Below are 16,077 nucleotides of genomic sequence, written 5' to 3'. Positions count from 1 at the left end.
GTTGAATGTATTAATTCCTCTACCCTCCCAAATTAATTCTTCCCCACCTGTTTTCCATATTAGGACAGACACTGCATTAATGGCTGTCCTGTGTATTTATTTCCATCTAAGCTATGTTTTCAAAATATTTACATGCATTTCATAATAGACAAGGCAAGTGGAACTGAAGCCATTAACTTCAAATTTAAATAACTGAATGTCATGTTAATGAAATCTCAATATATTTTTAATGCAGATAAAGCAATGCTTGAACTATTATACAAAACAATTACAGTTTACCTTAGAAAAACACAATTTTCACTCAAAGGTGAAAACCAAGTGAGTCTGGTTTTAGTGAAGATAAAATTTATTTTTTTACATCAGGTTTAAAAGATCAAAATTGAAGATCTTTATATTCTTTGTAATCAGTCGGGGAAAATACTACCAAGTTAAAACTAACAACTTCTGATAAACTATTTTTTTTTTCACTTTCTTACCATAGTAATTAAATTCTTACATTGAACATACTAAATAACAGCAGTCACACAGTATGTAAGCAGATTTTTGAAAATTAAATGTTAATGTTCCAAACACTGTATTTCAAAAATCCTTTTAATGATTAATCACTAGAAGTATGATTATTTGAATTTTGTGTTTAGAATTATTTTACATCACATTATATGACATTTTCTGAAAAAAGGCAATCCTAACAAAATCTGTCTTACTTTACCAATGATTGGTGAAGGACTAGCAACCATTCCACTTGATATTTTGGAATAGAAAGAAACTTTTCAGTCCAGATACAGTTAGGTTTTAATTCATAAGTTTTGATTGTCAAGAAATATAAAAACTAATAAACTACAACCTCAAAGTTAAATTTATTTTTATAATCTGTTGTTGAAATTAAATTCCAGAAGCAAAAAATAAAAAATATTGCTCTTAATTCCAATGTGATTCTAAAAGTTTTGGAAGGAAAAAAAAGTCTTTTGGTAATATATTCTGGCTTCCCTGGTGGCTGAGAAATAAAGAATTGCCTGCCAATGCAGGAGACACAAGTTCAATCCCTGGGTTGGGAAGATCCCCTGGAGAAGGAAATGGCAGCCCACTCCAGATTCTTGCCTGAAAAAGAAAATCCCATGGACAGAGGAACCTGGTGGGCTACAGTCCATGGGGTCACAAAAGAGTCAGACACAACTTAGCTACTAAACTACCACAAAATATATATTCAAATGAGGATTCATAATTGAAATTTTTTAACCTGACAATATAGAAACACTCATTCATAAAACTTGGAAAGAAACAAATTCTTACCTATAACATTAGTTGTGTACTTATGGCAATCTAAAATTAATTTACCCAGACTGTGAACTTTGATATTTTCCTTTCTTTCCTATTGGTACACTAACGACTAAGACAAAACAAATATCCTCTTTGTTCTAGCAAACTGTGAAAACCCAATGTATACATTTTCATCAGTTTACATTTGACAATTTAGGATATACATATATAGATATGTAGATATATATACAAGCTATTTTTGTCCTTGGTATGATAAGCCTAAAGTCTAGTCCTTAGTAACATATGCTGTCTTAGTGGTAGGGAAAAAAATTAAGGAAAGAAGAAAGAGAGAATTACATTGATAATTTTTTCCAAACACTGACATTTTATTTGAAAATAGTTAATAGAGAGATTAAACTAAATATATATATATATGTGTTGATAAACATGGAAAATCAGAAGATTGATCTTTGAAAGGAGAAAAAATAAATCCCAGTCAACACCAACCCAATTATGTCATTATTTTACTACCAACTCTGATAGGAGGTTCTCCCATAAACTGTCCCTGACACTAACTTGCCATACATTTGACATTTTAACTTCCATTTAACTTCTATTGACTTTTTAAATAAAATGTCAGTGTTAGAAAAAATATCAGTGTAATTCTCTCTCCTTTCCTTAATTTTTTTTTCCTTCCACTAAAACAGCATATTTTATTAAGGACTAGACTTTAGGCTTATTATACCAAGGACAAAAATAGCTGGAATCTATAACTTGAATAATTTTTTAAAAATATTTGTAATTGGTGTCCTCAATATTTGGAAATGCAAAGTGAACAAAATTAAAATTACCTTAAGCATGTCACAAGCTAACATTCTGCAAGTTAACTACTCCAAATGTATTCTCCAACCAACTACCTATTGGGTCACGGTACATTGAACACACTTGTTTTTTCAAGTGGCACTGCCCACAAATACCTTAAAAGTATCAAGGCTGAAAAAGCTTCTTGTTTCCTTAAACAGTTACTCATAAACCATAACTTCTCATGCCTTCTACTTGTGAATATAAAGGGTGATACAAACTAAAAGGAAATCTGACCAATTGGCAATGCGGTAGTTCTGGACATATGCCAAGGAAGCATAGGGTTCTTCTACCAATAATTTAGATAATAAAAATAATGCTGTTTTTTATTGTGTTAAAGACACACAAAAAAGAACGAGATAACAGAAGCTTTAAAAACTATTATACTTACTGTTTCTTTTAAAGCTTTCCGCGTGGAAAGTCCAAAGGTTTTCAACTTGGAGACAAAATTGAGGTGAAGAGCATCTCCTTCGCAGGTCTAAAAGATGCTGACTAGCAAACTAGCAATTCCACTGCTGTCTTTATTTCTTCCGCGGACACAGTCACGGGTTTCAGGTGAAGCAGGCAGGTAGGCTGATTGGCCTCAACCCGCCGCAAGCTCACACTCAAGAGGACCGCGGGCCGCATGCTGTCGTCGTCAAGGCAACGACCTCGCTCTGTCCCCAAGCATAGGCACAAAGTCTCCAGAGAGAGATACGGCCGGGGTCTAAACGCGTTCACGGCAGGCACCAACACCTGTTGGCCAAGGCCTGTAGGGAAATTAGCAAGGGTTAGAGGGCACCGCCCCGCAGCTCTTAAGATGCCTGGTCCTTGTAGTCACTGAAACTGCTCAGCTCTGGCTAGCCCTAAGCGAAGGCGTTGGCCACCAAGCTGCAAGGGGGCGGAGCCTCATCCGCCCAGGCCCGCCCCCGAGTGCGCCAAGCTGCCCGTGTTCTGATTGGTTGAGCTCTGTCGTCAAGATCTCTGATTGGCTTAGCGTCACCCATCCAGCCAGTTCACCTGGGGCTCGGCTCTGGATCTAATCTCTGATGCGCAGACGCTAGTATCAGCGTACACCTACGTTCTCAAGTAAGAGAGCACCTTTCCTTGTTTACTTCGCTGGGAGATCTCTCCTCTAGACTGGAGGCAACAAGCGACTCTGGTGCTTACGGAGAGGCTAAAAGTGATGGTGGTTTTGTAGGATCGGGTGAAAATGGAAGGGGGAAACCGTGAAAATAGCGCGATGAAGCGTTCTTCAAGCTCCTCCGCTGAGCCGGGAAGTGGGCTCTGCAGCCCTCACCGGGGAAGGTTCGGGCTTGAGAGCGATTCGACGCTTCCTTTCCGGCCTGGGCAGTGGGGCCAGCGTGGGACAGGTAGATGAGAGTGACAGTATAGGAGGTGATAAGTAGGCGAGGCAAGGTGAAGGCAGGTAAGTGACGACAGAACTGACGTTAGAAGGGGCCTTGGGGAGGACAGCCTGGGCACTGAAAGTGAGGGAAATATTTTGAAGATAACGAAAGGGGAAGAGAGGACAGGATTGAAATGACAGGAAAGTGGCTAAGACGGTTGGGGAACTAAAAGACATGAGCAATACTGGCATATGACAGACAGCCAAGCAGGGTGCAGTTAGGAATGCTATGTTTAAGGCACAGACTAACTCAATCCATGATTAGGCAAAACTGGCAGGTCAGAATCATGTAGATGCTTAAGTCACACACAAAAAACAGGGTTTTTCCTCATTCCATACCTCTGCAAGGTATGGACATATTCTGCAAGGTAAGGTATGAGGATGCCTTAAACTCTGTTATTTTCACATTAAATCATAAAAACCATTTTATAACGGTATTTGGTCTCTGTAATTCCTTGATCCAGTTAGGAGAGTGTCCTGGATAGCAGATCTACGAAAAACCACTGAATTGTACACTTCAAAGGGGTGAATTTTATGTGTGTGAGTGATATTGCAATAAAACAACAGACATACAGGAGGATAGGAAATTCATAGCTGGCCCAGAAATCTTTTTCAGTAAATTCATATATTTTAGCTTCGAGCAGCCCAGTTCTTTCTCCCCTTGGCAGTCATCTGTTAAATAACTCTTGGCAACAATCATTCTGTATGTATCTGGATATCCCAAAACAATGTGCTTCAGTTTCTTGCAAGAAAACTTTTTTTTTTTTTTGCAAGAAAACTTTAAAAAACCTCTCACTTAGGTCTCATGAGATACTGAATGATCATGGGATTTTGTGATCACTTCAATTGAGTTACCAAGTGAATGGAAGGGCCATAAAATCTTCAGACTACAAAAAGTAAGGTTATTTTCAATATAGTATGGCTCATGCAGCTATGAATGCATTGTCATTCTATTAAGAAAATAGACTGACTCATTTTGCAGTTCCTGTTCTTTGATGGAAGGATGGACATTTGTCATAGAAAACATAATTCTGTTCTCAACCTAGTAGTTGATTCAGTGCCTCATTGCCACATTTAAAAGTGATTAAGACAAATAGGTTTGGAAACCTAAAGTACAATACACCACTTACTTGGTCAAGTTCAATATACACCATATTCGATCTGTCAGTCACCAACACAGCTATATCATAATAGTATAACCTGGAATCCATTCCTCAAATGTTAAAAATAGCATATTCTGTTTGCATTGATAACCAGACTCTTATAAACTCTCCCTTGATGTTCCCTCTCTCCCTCTAGCCTCTACCCCCTTCTTCTGTTCATAGTCATAGCATGCATGCATGCCAAGTCGCTTCAGTTGTGTCTGGCTCTGTGCGACCCCATAGATTGCAGCCACAGAATCCCCTGTCCACAGGATTCTCTAGGCAAGAATACTGGAGTGGGTTGCCATTTCCTTCTCCAAGATATTCATAGCAAACCTACAGAAGAAATTGCTAATTTCCTGTTCTCTCTTGGGCTTTCATCCTTCTCCCTTCATTGCAATAGTTCCTCCCAAGTCACTATGACCCATACAGAGCCATCTGTGGCAGACTACTGGACACTCAAAATAAACTGGCTCCTTTTTTCTCTGTGTGGCTTAATTATTTTCTGAAATTTCCATTGCAGTTAGGAGTGGTCATGCGACTGAAGTCAATGGAATATGAGATGTGTACCATTCCCAGACCTGGCCCACAAAAATCTCCATATAAGATCCTCCATGTTACTTTTCCCTTCCAGCTAGCAGTAATGGAGATGACTATAATGTGATCTTCAAACCACACCATGAAGCTGGTAGAGCCCTCCTTCATCTAGGTCCCTAAACGATTGAGTGAGGGAGCGACAGACTACTGACCTCTTCACCACCACTTTTTTATGAGGAGGGAGGAAAACTATTGTTTGAACTATTACACATTTCAGGGTATGTTTATTTTAGCAGTTGTGTGTTAGTCACTCAGCCATGTCTGACTCTTTGCAACCCTATGGATTGTAGCCCACCAGCCTCCTCTGTCCATGGAATTCTCCAGGCAAGAATACAGGAGTGGGTAGCCATTCTCTTCTCCAGGGGATCTTCCCGACCCAGGGACTGAACCTGGGTCTCCACATTGCCGGCAGGTTCTTTACCATCTGAGTGTCCATCTAATTATTTGACCTCTCAGCAGCATTTAAACAACTTACTATACTTTGCAAGACAAATCCCAAAACTTAGCTTCCCTTGACACCAATATTTGCCACATTTTGTCTGTTTTCTCTGCACGTTCTCCTGTTGTAGAACCCTAAAGGTGGGGATTATCTGAGGTGGGGATAATCTCAGCCTCTTCTGTGCTCTCTTCCTAGACGATCTCATCTAACCCAATGGCTGCAAAGACCTATACTAACCAATCACAGCACAGCACTCTCCTCAGAATTCCAAAATCAAACTGCCTGACATTTTTTCTTGGATATTCAATTGGCATACAAAACTTGGATATAATAGAACTGGTATTTTGTTTAGGCCACACCCATGTGGCTTTTAGTTCCACAGGGATTTTAATTCCCTATGGCAGTGACAGCCCCAAATCCTAATCACTAGGCCACCAGGGAAATCCCTAAGAGAAGTGTTGATTTTCCCTCCAATTCATGCTCCTTCTTTATCTCCTTCTCTATCTCAGTAAGAGTACTGCCTTCCACCCAAGTTGCTTCAAAATCCTAGGAGTCATCCTTGAATATTATCTTTCCCTCACATTCAAAATTCAATCCATAATGGGATTTTCCCGGTAGTCCAGTGGTGAAGACCACACTTCCAATGCAGGAGTAAGGGTTCACTCCTGGTGAAGGAACCAAGATCTCACATGCCATGTGGTGCAGCCAAAAAAAGCAGAAAAAAAAAAATCCAATCCATTATAGTCTTATAGGCTGTATCCCGATTATTAACTGACCATTTATCACCATCTTCACTACTCCAACCCTAATCCAAGCGACCGTTGCCATAATGCAGCATCCCTTCCTGACAGGCTCCTCACATCATTTCCTTGCCCAGATTCTTACAATCCCAGTTAAAGAGTAAAATCCAACTATAGGGACATCCTCAATTTAGCTCTTACCTACCTCCTGATTGGAGAAGGGAACGGCTACCCACTCCAGTATTCTGGCCTGGAGAATCCCATGGAACTGTACAGTCTGTGGGGTTGCAAAGAGTCAGACATGACTGAGCAACTTTCACTTCACTACCTGTTGATATCATCTGCTTACTATCATGGCCACACTGGTGTTAATGTCCTTGAACACACCAAGCTCCTTGCAAGCACAGCATTGGTTCTATCTGGAATGCTCTTCATCCTTAAAGCTGCCTCTTCTTCATTTCAGATCTCAAGTGTACCTCCTGAAGCCTTTCATACCACCCCTGGGAGTGATGAAGGAACAGCCCCATCTCCAGTCACTATTATATCCTCTGCTAGTTCTATCTTCTGTTAGCCATGTGCTATTGGAAAAGCAGTCAACCCCACTGTGCCTGAGTTTATCCATCTGTAACATAAATAGGACTCCTCAGAGGATTACTATTGGAACTAAATGAGTTCTATTATGCCCAGGACTAATGAGGACTGAAATTGCTTGTCTGTTGCCTCCCTCAAAAACTACAAGTTTTCTGAGGGTAGGCTGCATCTGCTGTATTGCCAGCCAGCACCCAGGGAGGTTTCTGGCGCAAGTGTTAGTCATTCAGCCTTGTCACTTTGTGACCTCCATGCACTGTAGCCCGCCAGGCTCCCCTGTCCATGGAGTTCTCCAGGCAATACTAGAATGGGTTGCCATTCCCTTCTCCAGGGGATATTCCGGACCCAGGGATCCACCTGGGTCTCCTGCATCACCATTGCAAGCAGATTCTTTCCCATCTGAGCCACCAAAGATGCTAATACTCACGGACTGCTGTACAAATCTTTCTCACTGCTTTCACACGTATTGGTTACTTCACTGCTTGCTTTCAAACATCACTAATCCTTCCTGGTAAGCCACATTCCAACTGAAATGTCTCACACATGTTTTCTATTCCAGGTCACTATCCTCATTGCTACATGTCAAGCAGAGCTTTGTTTTCACCTCTCCAAGCTTTAGTTCACCTCTTTAAAAATAATAAATGAAAATCAGGTTATCAGAGTAAGAGGTAACCTAAGTAAAATAAGAGGTCCTCAAAAATTATTCTTTTCTCACAGTATTTAACAGGTATTTGGTTTCTGTTCCAAGTCTACACCCTGCCTCATTAATTAATGCTGAACTTCCTGAATGTTGTAATTCCTGATTAAAGGATCCTTAATTTTAGGCCTACTCATCTGGAAACTGATTTTTTTCAATTTTCTAAAATAAAGCCAGAATAAAATGTACTGCACTGAAAGTTTAAACTCTCACTGCTTAAAACTCATCTTTTTTCTAAAATTACTCACTTTTGAAGCAGGTCAACACTTTCAGCTAATCCAATATTTCAAATTACTTCATGCTTGTCTAACTATATACTTTATGAGCCTCAGTCTCATCTGTAAAAGATAACTACACTCGAGTTTGCCTAAATATTAGGCCAGATATTGGAGAAAACTCAATTTTGGAGATGAAAATGGGTGTAAAGAGAACTATTTTACTGGTTACACCGTTTTTGTTGATTTGTATATTTATGCTATTTAGAACTTGAATCATTCTGCATTCCTTTCAGACACCTAATGTCAGCTGCCAAAAAATAACCTAAATCTATTTCCCTCCCCCTCAGATATCACAGCAGCCTCCTGTTCCCATTCTTATCCTCCTACCACCTAACCTGTACACAGCATATCACTCCCATGATTAACTGTCTTCATAATTAATGGCTTCATGTTGCAATTGGGCTTCCCTAGTAGCTCAGTTGGCAAAGAATCTGCCTGCAACGCAGGAGACCCAGGTTTGATCTCTAGGTCGTAAGGTTCCCTGGAGAAGGAAATGGCAACCCACTTCAGTACTCTTGACTGGGGAATTCCATGGACAGAGGAGGCTGACAGGCTATACAGTCCATGGGGTCATAGAGTTGGACATGACTGATGATTAATGCTTACTTACTAAACAAGTTTTAGGATTTTTTTTTTATCCTATTTTGTGGAAAATGCCATTGGAATTTTGAAACAGATTGCACAGAATCTGTAGATTGCTTTGGGTAGTATAGTTTTTCCAAATAAACAGTATGTGGGCTGCTTACATGATCCAGTCTAGTTCACCTCTTACCACTTTGCCACCCCTTGAACCCTAATTCCACCTATCCCAGCTTTTCATTACCCTCTTCACTTTTCTAATTTCGTAGGCTTTACATTAGCTAGTCCCTCTGACTGGAGTGCTCCTATGTCCCATGTCAACTCTAGATGATTGAGGAACACTCTCTAAGTGATCTGTCTTCATTAAAATAAATATGAAGGAAAACACACCCCCACACCCACCAAGCTATTTACAGAAATCATCCATGGGTTACATTGTCCAGTTCATTCTCTTGGATTATCTGTACTTTCTACAATGGGCACAGCATGCTTTTTTTGTGTTAAAACACAGTACATAAATCATTCTATATACTGTTCTTGAAATTAAAAGGCACAAGTCAAAATTACACTCTCCTATAAAGCTTCCTCTTTTAAGGTCCACTTCACATCAAAATCCAAGAGGGTTCCACTAGCACTCCTGCCTCCCCATCATCAAAGCATGGTTTTTTTAAAACATATACTTTTGTAGAACACCCCTGCCTCCCCATCATGAAAGGCTGGCTTTAACACACTCCACATACCACTTTGCTTTTGTAGTTACGCAAGGGAACAACTTTGGATCCTTTGATACTACCTTTTTCCTCACCAAGACCTGGCTGTTTTACCCACAAAGTCTTTCAAATTGTTTAGGTTTCTAACATCACTCTAGTCCAAGCTAGTACAACCGCTCTACTATCATGGCTTACTGAAATACAGCATCCTTTCACCCAACTTACTCATTACTTAACTCCTTCATTTTGTTTACTGTGTAGCCAGGTATTTCAAAATAGAATTACCATCCTGCCAAATAAACCTTCAACTTCCTATTATTCTTGTCATAAAGACCAACCTCCTCACAGTCAGCTTCCTAGTTTTTCCTTACAAAAATAAAAGGATGGAACCTGAGCCCCCCCAGAAGCGGAAGCACGGAATCTTAACCACTGGACTGTCAGGGAAGTCCCCCTAGCTACCTTAAACATGCAACCACTGTTTCAGACCTTTTAACCTGAGAGCAAGGAACCTTTTTTTATTTCATCACTTATCAATAGTACCTAAAACACACCTGGCACTCCGAAGCTCAATCGTTAATCAATTAAAATGGACAGAAGGGAGACAAAGAGAAAATATTAAGCAGAACAGATAAGATGTCATTTTTAGGTTAATAGAGACGTTCACTATCAGAGAATTAGGTATGCATACCACTTAGAAAGAGAAGCACGGCAGTTAGAAACCACATTGCTTTGGACTTCTGAATTTTGAATTACCTAGGACTTCAAAGGGCTTGCCTCATAGCTCAGTTGGCAGAGAATCTTCCTACAATGCAGGAGCCCTGGTTGGGAAGACCCCCTGGAGAAGGAAATGGCAACCCACTCCAGTATTCTTGCCTGGAGAATTCCATGGACAGAGGAGCCTGGCAGGCTACAGTCCATAGGTCACAAGTCAGACATGACTTAGCAACTAAATCACCACAAGGACTTTAAAAGGGGACAATGCAAGATAGGAATAAAAAAAGAAATGTTTGAAACATAGTTATCGGTAGACAGTAGAAATTCAACTGTGTAAAAAAAAGTAACACTTACTGAACGCCCCATACACTGTTTTAGGAGCTTCCCGTATTAACTCACTGAATCCTCACAATCCTCCTCCTTAGTCTACAAATGAGTTCAACAGGAGCACAGAAACTGGCTAGCCACGGAACGGCAGGGTTGCCATTCAAGGCCAGGCTGTCTCCAAAGCCCGCCTTTTATCACACTGCGTGAAATTTACTGAATGGACAATATACTGAAGCTAAGGTAATTCCTGGCCTAAATGAAACCATTCAGAGAAAACTTGTGGGGAAAGAGGCTGAGGACAGAAAGGACAGGTTTGTGTGTAGGGGGAAAGTGGTGGTGGTTATGGGGTGATGAGTTTATTGTCATAAAACCAAGTAGGCAGCCAGCTTTATCAAAACTCTCAGGAGATCAAGGACAAGAACAGTAATCTTACTGTGAATGTTTAATTCTAAACTCTCACAGTATTTTGCCCAGTATTCGGTAATGCTAAAAACCAATTTCGTTTCCTATTAATTCTTAAGTATAAGGTGTGGTTACATACTACATAAACAGATTGGAAGATTTCAATTGTCAAAAATACCTTGAAAACTGAAGGAATTCTGACTTAACTATGCAAATGGTTTTAAACAAAACTACTCACATCTTTTACGATCAATGAACCTACTCATATCTTTTATGAAGGGAAATCTCTTTCAGAACATGATGATACATAATTCATTTATCCAGTCATTTAAGATACTTTAGAATTCTGGTATTAAAATGATGAAGACAATAATTAGAAAGCCTTATGAAAACAGACTGAAAAGGAAAAAAAAAAATCAAGTCTTCACCTAAAGTTGAAATATAAATTATGATGAGCAAGTTATCCTAAAGAAAAAATATGAACATCTATTCATTACATTTTCATTTACTTGATACAAAGACTATATTATATAACACAAAAATGAAGCATCATGTGTGGTTCAACCTTCAAATATTTTGTTCCATATTTCCTGTACCAAATGATATTTTACTCCTTCAAATTTGTTTTCAATATAGTATGGCACATACATTTTATCCCTTCTGAATAATGTTTTTCCCTAGCCATAAAATTAAATATTATACATTATAATTAAAATTGAAAGTGAGCTTAATAGACACATAAAAATCTAAAGCCTTACTTCCTAAAAGTACTTGAATAACAGTCTAGCTTTTCTCCAGTACAAACTAGTAAAGATTTACGGGTAAAAAAAAAGGTAATAAAAAAAAAGGATTTACGGAATCTTCAGTGTTAGAAGTATATCAGGAAAAATTCACTTGTACTATCCCTATAAACAAAGTAAAAGTCTCAAGTTCTAAAATTACATATGCCTTATGATTTTATTTTTCATTTGAAGAATATATTTGTTAACTATGACTGAATGGTTCTTTTCCATTTTAATATTCTTTTAGAGCTTCACAGATTTGTTCCAATTGCTGAACTGGTCATGTCCATAACTTCAGATCACCTTGATCTTCCCATCCTCTTTTCCTTCTGAGATGAAGTAGCAATCCTTTGGAAAACCCAAGATTAATAAAAATAAACAAGTGTTTAGTAATCTGCTTCTCACCTTCCTCACCACTTATTATTCTGGTCTAATATTCTCTATCTTGTTTACCAGTTATCTAACTGAACTGGGATCAATCTCAGTTCAAGTAATTATGTTTAAGTCTTACTTAAATAATTTATGTATCAAATTTCACAAATAATAATCAGTTGATTTTGGAACAATTCCTTATTTTACTGAGGTTGTGTGAAATGCAACTGGGAGAAAATATTTCGGAACACAAACCTACAGATTAAATTAGGGACATAGATAAAATGCTGCAGACATCAGTAGTTTATTGTTTGTTTAGTCCAAACACATTCAAAATGGAAACTCAAAGAATACTTTCCACCTGAAACAATTAAACTAAATACTACTAGCATATAATGCTTAACACATTACAGCAATAAAGATGGTAATCCATTGTCTTCTATACCTACTAAAGCCAAGATGGTAAAGCCAATTTGGTTGCAATAGTGTCATAAGGATAGAATAGAATATTACCATCCAAAAAATAAAAACAAACAAACAAACAACAACAATTAAAAAAAAAAACCCAGCAAATAACAGTTATGGTAGATGAATGTTTTTACTCTGGTTCACTGAAAAGGGGACAAAATGTTAAAAGTCCACAGTACTGCAGGTGAATAATCACCATGTAAACTTCTCCATGTGATGTTTTAATGTTTTATTCATGGTATGTAAAGACTGAAGCTGAATGGCTCTTTGCTTTAATTTTCTATTACACTTAACATTTATCATCACTTTTGGTGCCAGAACAGTTTTCATGGGTGGAAGGGCAATATCTTGGATTCAAAATTTTATTTATATATATATATATATCAAATAAAGGAGAAGGAGAAAGAAATGAAAGAGGAACAATATGCTATAAAAAAAAAAAAAAACACTGACAAGAAACCACTTATTTAAAAGCAGTTTGAATAAAAGCTTCAAAACTCAAAAGTAATTTTCTTGTAAGAACTTCAAGTACTATACATTAGAAAGCGTAAATGTATTTCAAACAGGAAAAAAAAATCCTTAAACCCCCCAAAATGGAAACTGAGAAATCTGTGTCCTCAAAATATATCCAATAGTGCAAGACTTTTCCTCGAACATGGAAGACCTCATTCAAGGGGTGGGGGTGGGGGTGGGGGTGGGGGTGAATAGGCTTAATTTTACTTACATTGCCCAGTACATGAAAAACAAAATATGTGCATCATTTGCTAGTTTACTAAATAGCAAACAGTTTTATAATTAAGAAAGTTTGCTATTATGTCAAGTGCATTTTTTGTTTGTTTTTACTAAGACAGAATGGAGAAGTCTTCCATGCTACAAGCAGCTTTAAGTGGTCACACTTATTTACCCCACTCCTGGCCTGAAACATCAGAAACTGGTAGGTACCAAATACTCCAGGCGTAAAATTGGATATCCTTTTGTCATATTTGTGGTTTACCGGAACTTGCTATAAAGACAGACAATAATCCAGCAGCTACAAACTTTGCTCACAGAATTGTTTAGAGATTCATGTAAAAATAAAAGATGTCATCCCAGACTTAAATTCAGAGCCACTCGGGTGCTGACATCAGGTCAAGAATTGTGCAAAATGAATGACAGTTCCCTGCCCCCCCAAATAGAAAATGCAAACACTTAAGAGCTGCTGTTCTTTTCTCTGAAAATTGCAGTATCCTCACTTCAAGTTTACATGCCATTTATGGAATCTGACTGCTTTTAAAAGGTCACTAAAAATGTACATCAAGTTGACTGACTTTTCCAAGCACCTCTCAAGTGATACGCTTCAACGTTCACCTTCAGGCTAAGAGAAAAGTCAACAAGAGACTTTGACTCAAATAACTGACTTCCTCCTTCCCTCTCCCTCCCAAACACACAAGACTCCCTCCCACAGAGAACACAAAGTTGTTAACTGAAGAACAAGGTAAATAATATACTAGTCAATTTTACTGATTTTAAAGATACTGCAATTTTTATATACTTCAATGATTTCTCAACATTTTGCAGCTGTTTGGCTTTGCAGCACAGCAATTTATACACTATACTGTACAAAATTACCAGCAAGACTGGAATGATGTATTAAGAGAAGGCACCATCATGCGTATTACATTACCAGAGAACAGAAATACAGTAAAGACAACTTTCACTGTACACAGCTTAAAGAAAGGAAAGGGGGAGGAGGAGTGTGTCGAGCAGCCAGCCATCCCTGTACTGAAGAGGGGCAGGTAGAAAAAAACCTTAGATGTGGAGCTACTAAATCTGGTCTAATATTCAAGACCATAGCATTTGAAGTTCTGATCTTTGTTATTTAGTTCATAACTAAATGACTTCCTTCTGGAATATACTTGTAGTCTTGTTAAGGTTTATGTGTACACACGCTGGTCACAGCAAGCAGGTAAAAATGCCCTCATCATTTCACAAACTATGCTCTATTGGAAAAAAAGATGAAAGATTTTTTCCCCTATTGCCTCCTGTTGCAGATGTCAAGGTTAATGAGTTCAGAGTACCCATTAGTGCATTCTGATGAGTGCATAACAAGTTTCTGTTGGTTTGTATTTTTGGGGGGAGCCAAGAAAAAAAGGCAAGATTCTCCAATTGCACAAATTGCACTATTTGTGTTTCCAACAATAATAGGCAGAAACAGTAACACTTAAACAAAATGTGCAGCAGAGGATATTTTGACTCAAAGGACCTGAATTCAGTTGGGCATGTCCTTTTAAGTTCATTTTGTTGTAGATAGTTTAAGATATGGTCATTTCTCAGTCCTTAATTCTCCAAGTCTAGATAAATTAACAATGTGAATCCTGTTGTAAAATTGGGGAAATAATGTCCACCTCAATTTAACTGATAACCGAAAGATGCTTTTCACATCAAAGAAATGATCAAAAAGGCTGTGTCACATTCCAAAGCCAAAAAAAAATTAATAAGAATGCAAACACGATGAGTAATGTACCACTGTCAGGACTCTGCCGACAGTGGCGCCTCAGCGACGCTGTCCCGTGAAGCGGCCTTCCATCTGCCCAGCTCCTCTCCCAGAGCCAAGCTTCTGTGCCATGCCGCCTCTCGGAGGGGGTCCTCTTCCATCCCGGTCGCGCATCATTCCACCGCCCACGATCCCCCGGGGACCACCAGGACCTCGATCACTGCGCCTAATATCCCGGCGGTCATCACCACCACCTCGAGTTTCTCGCTCTCTGGCAGCTCTTGTCTTTTTCTCTTCCACATTTAAACGTACTTCCCCTCGAAACATAATTGGCTTTAAAAAGGAAGAAAAAAATGTACATGGGCAGGTTAGACAGTAATAGTGATGTAAGAAATAGTGATTTTCTTACTTTCTTACGTAAGTAAGAAAATCCTAAAAGACAAAAAACTTCATAAAATTCTCAATATGCAATCTATTCTCAATATCCAACCTTCTTTACCAGAGTAAATGATGAAACAAATTTATTTTAAAATGATCCATATCTCTAATTTTAAAACTACTAACACATCTTTATTCTTTGCATAAATACTAGTTCACAGTAAACTATTTTTAACTGTACGATTTAAAAAAGACTAATTCACATTAAATACAACAGGAATAATAAGGTATTCAATTATGCCTTTTAACTCACTCACTTTTGCAATTAAGATTCTCTGAACTGGTTCGGAGTCATCAAAAACCACAAAACCAAAATTTGGAAGCTTTCCCCCAACACCCTTGGTATTGATGCGAAGTTCCACAACATTTCCAAAACCTGTGAAAGTATACATTACACAAAGGATAAGATATTTTAACAGAATATGTTGTTACTGTAACTGTTTAGAATTTCATACCTCATTCCTCCTGACCCATTTCAAAACACAGCCTGCAGGCTGCTATACCCAGCACGCATTAAGGTACTCTCACTCCTATAGGTTTCACGTCGTTCACTTAAGATGCCAATCGCTAGCCTGTCCTGTTGCCCTGCATCTTTATCAGTCCACTCAGAAGGAAAACTTACCTACACATTTTAGAGAGACAATTTTATTGTCTATATTAGATTTGTATTTGCCGAATGACTCCCATTTCCAAATTTAAGACTGATTCACCCAGCTCTTTCTTCTAACCTCTACAGAACCAGGTCAATCAACACTAAGTACAGTCACTGGGAAACATCTGATGTAACCTTATATCCCTGATCAATTAAAGGTGACCAGTACCTAGA

At 38.4% G+C, this 16,077-nt stretch overlaps 2 protein-coding genes across 4 annotated transcripts in view; both read right to left on the bottom strand.

Annotated features, from left to right (window-relative positions):
- CDKL2 (cyclin dependent kinase like 2) overlaps positions 1-3,275 on the bottom strand; it is a 41,732-nt gene extending 38,457 nt beyond the window's left edge. Inside the window, exon 1 of one of the 2 annotated variants that reach the window (XM_043906465.1) lies at positions 2,510-3,275. The gene's annotated coding sequence lies outside the window, so the exon portion shown is untranslated. The remainder of the gene's footprint in view (positions 1-2,509) is intronic. The other variant, XM_043906464.1, reaches the window with a different exon arrangement.
- An 8,882-nt stretch (positions 3,276-12,157) lies between these two features.
- Positions 12,158-16,077, bottom strand: part of G3BP2 (G3BP stress granule assembly factor 2) — a 36,487-nt gene continuing 32,567 nt past the window's right edge. For both annotated transcript variants that reach the window (XM_043906461.1, XM_043906462.1), the window contains 2 exons: positions 15,509-15,627; positions 12,158-15,146 (listed from right to left, as the gene is read on the bottom strand). In XM_043906461.1, coding sequence (XP_043762396.1) covers positions 14,874-15,146; positions 15,509-15,627 — 392 coding nt within the window. In that variant the 3' untranslated portion in view covers positions 12,158-14,873. The remainder of the gene's footprint in view (positions 15,147-15,508; positions 15,628-16,077) is intronic.

This window comes from Cervus elaphus, chromosome 6, assembly GCF_910594005.1.
Source record: "Cervus elaphus chromosome 6, mCerEla1.1, whole genome shotgun sequence".
Taxonomy (NCBI): domain Eukaryota; kingdom Metazoa; phylum Chordata; class Mammalia; order Artiodactyla; family Cervidae; genus Cervus; species Cervus elaphus.
This window is presented reverse-complemented; position numbering and strand designations above follow the sequence as displayed.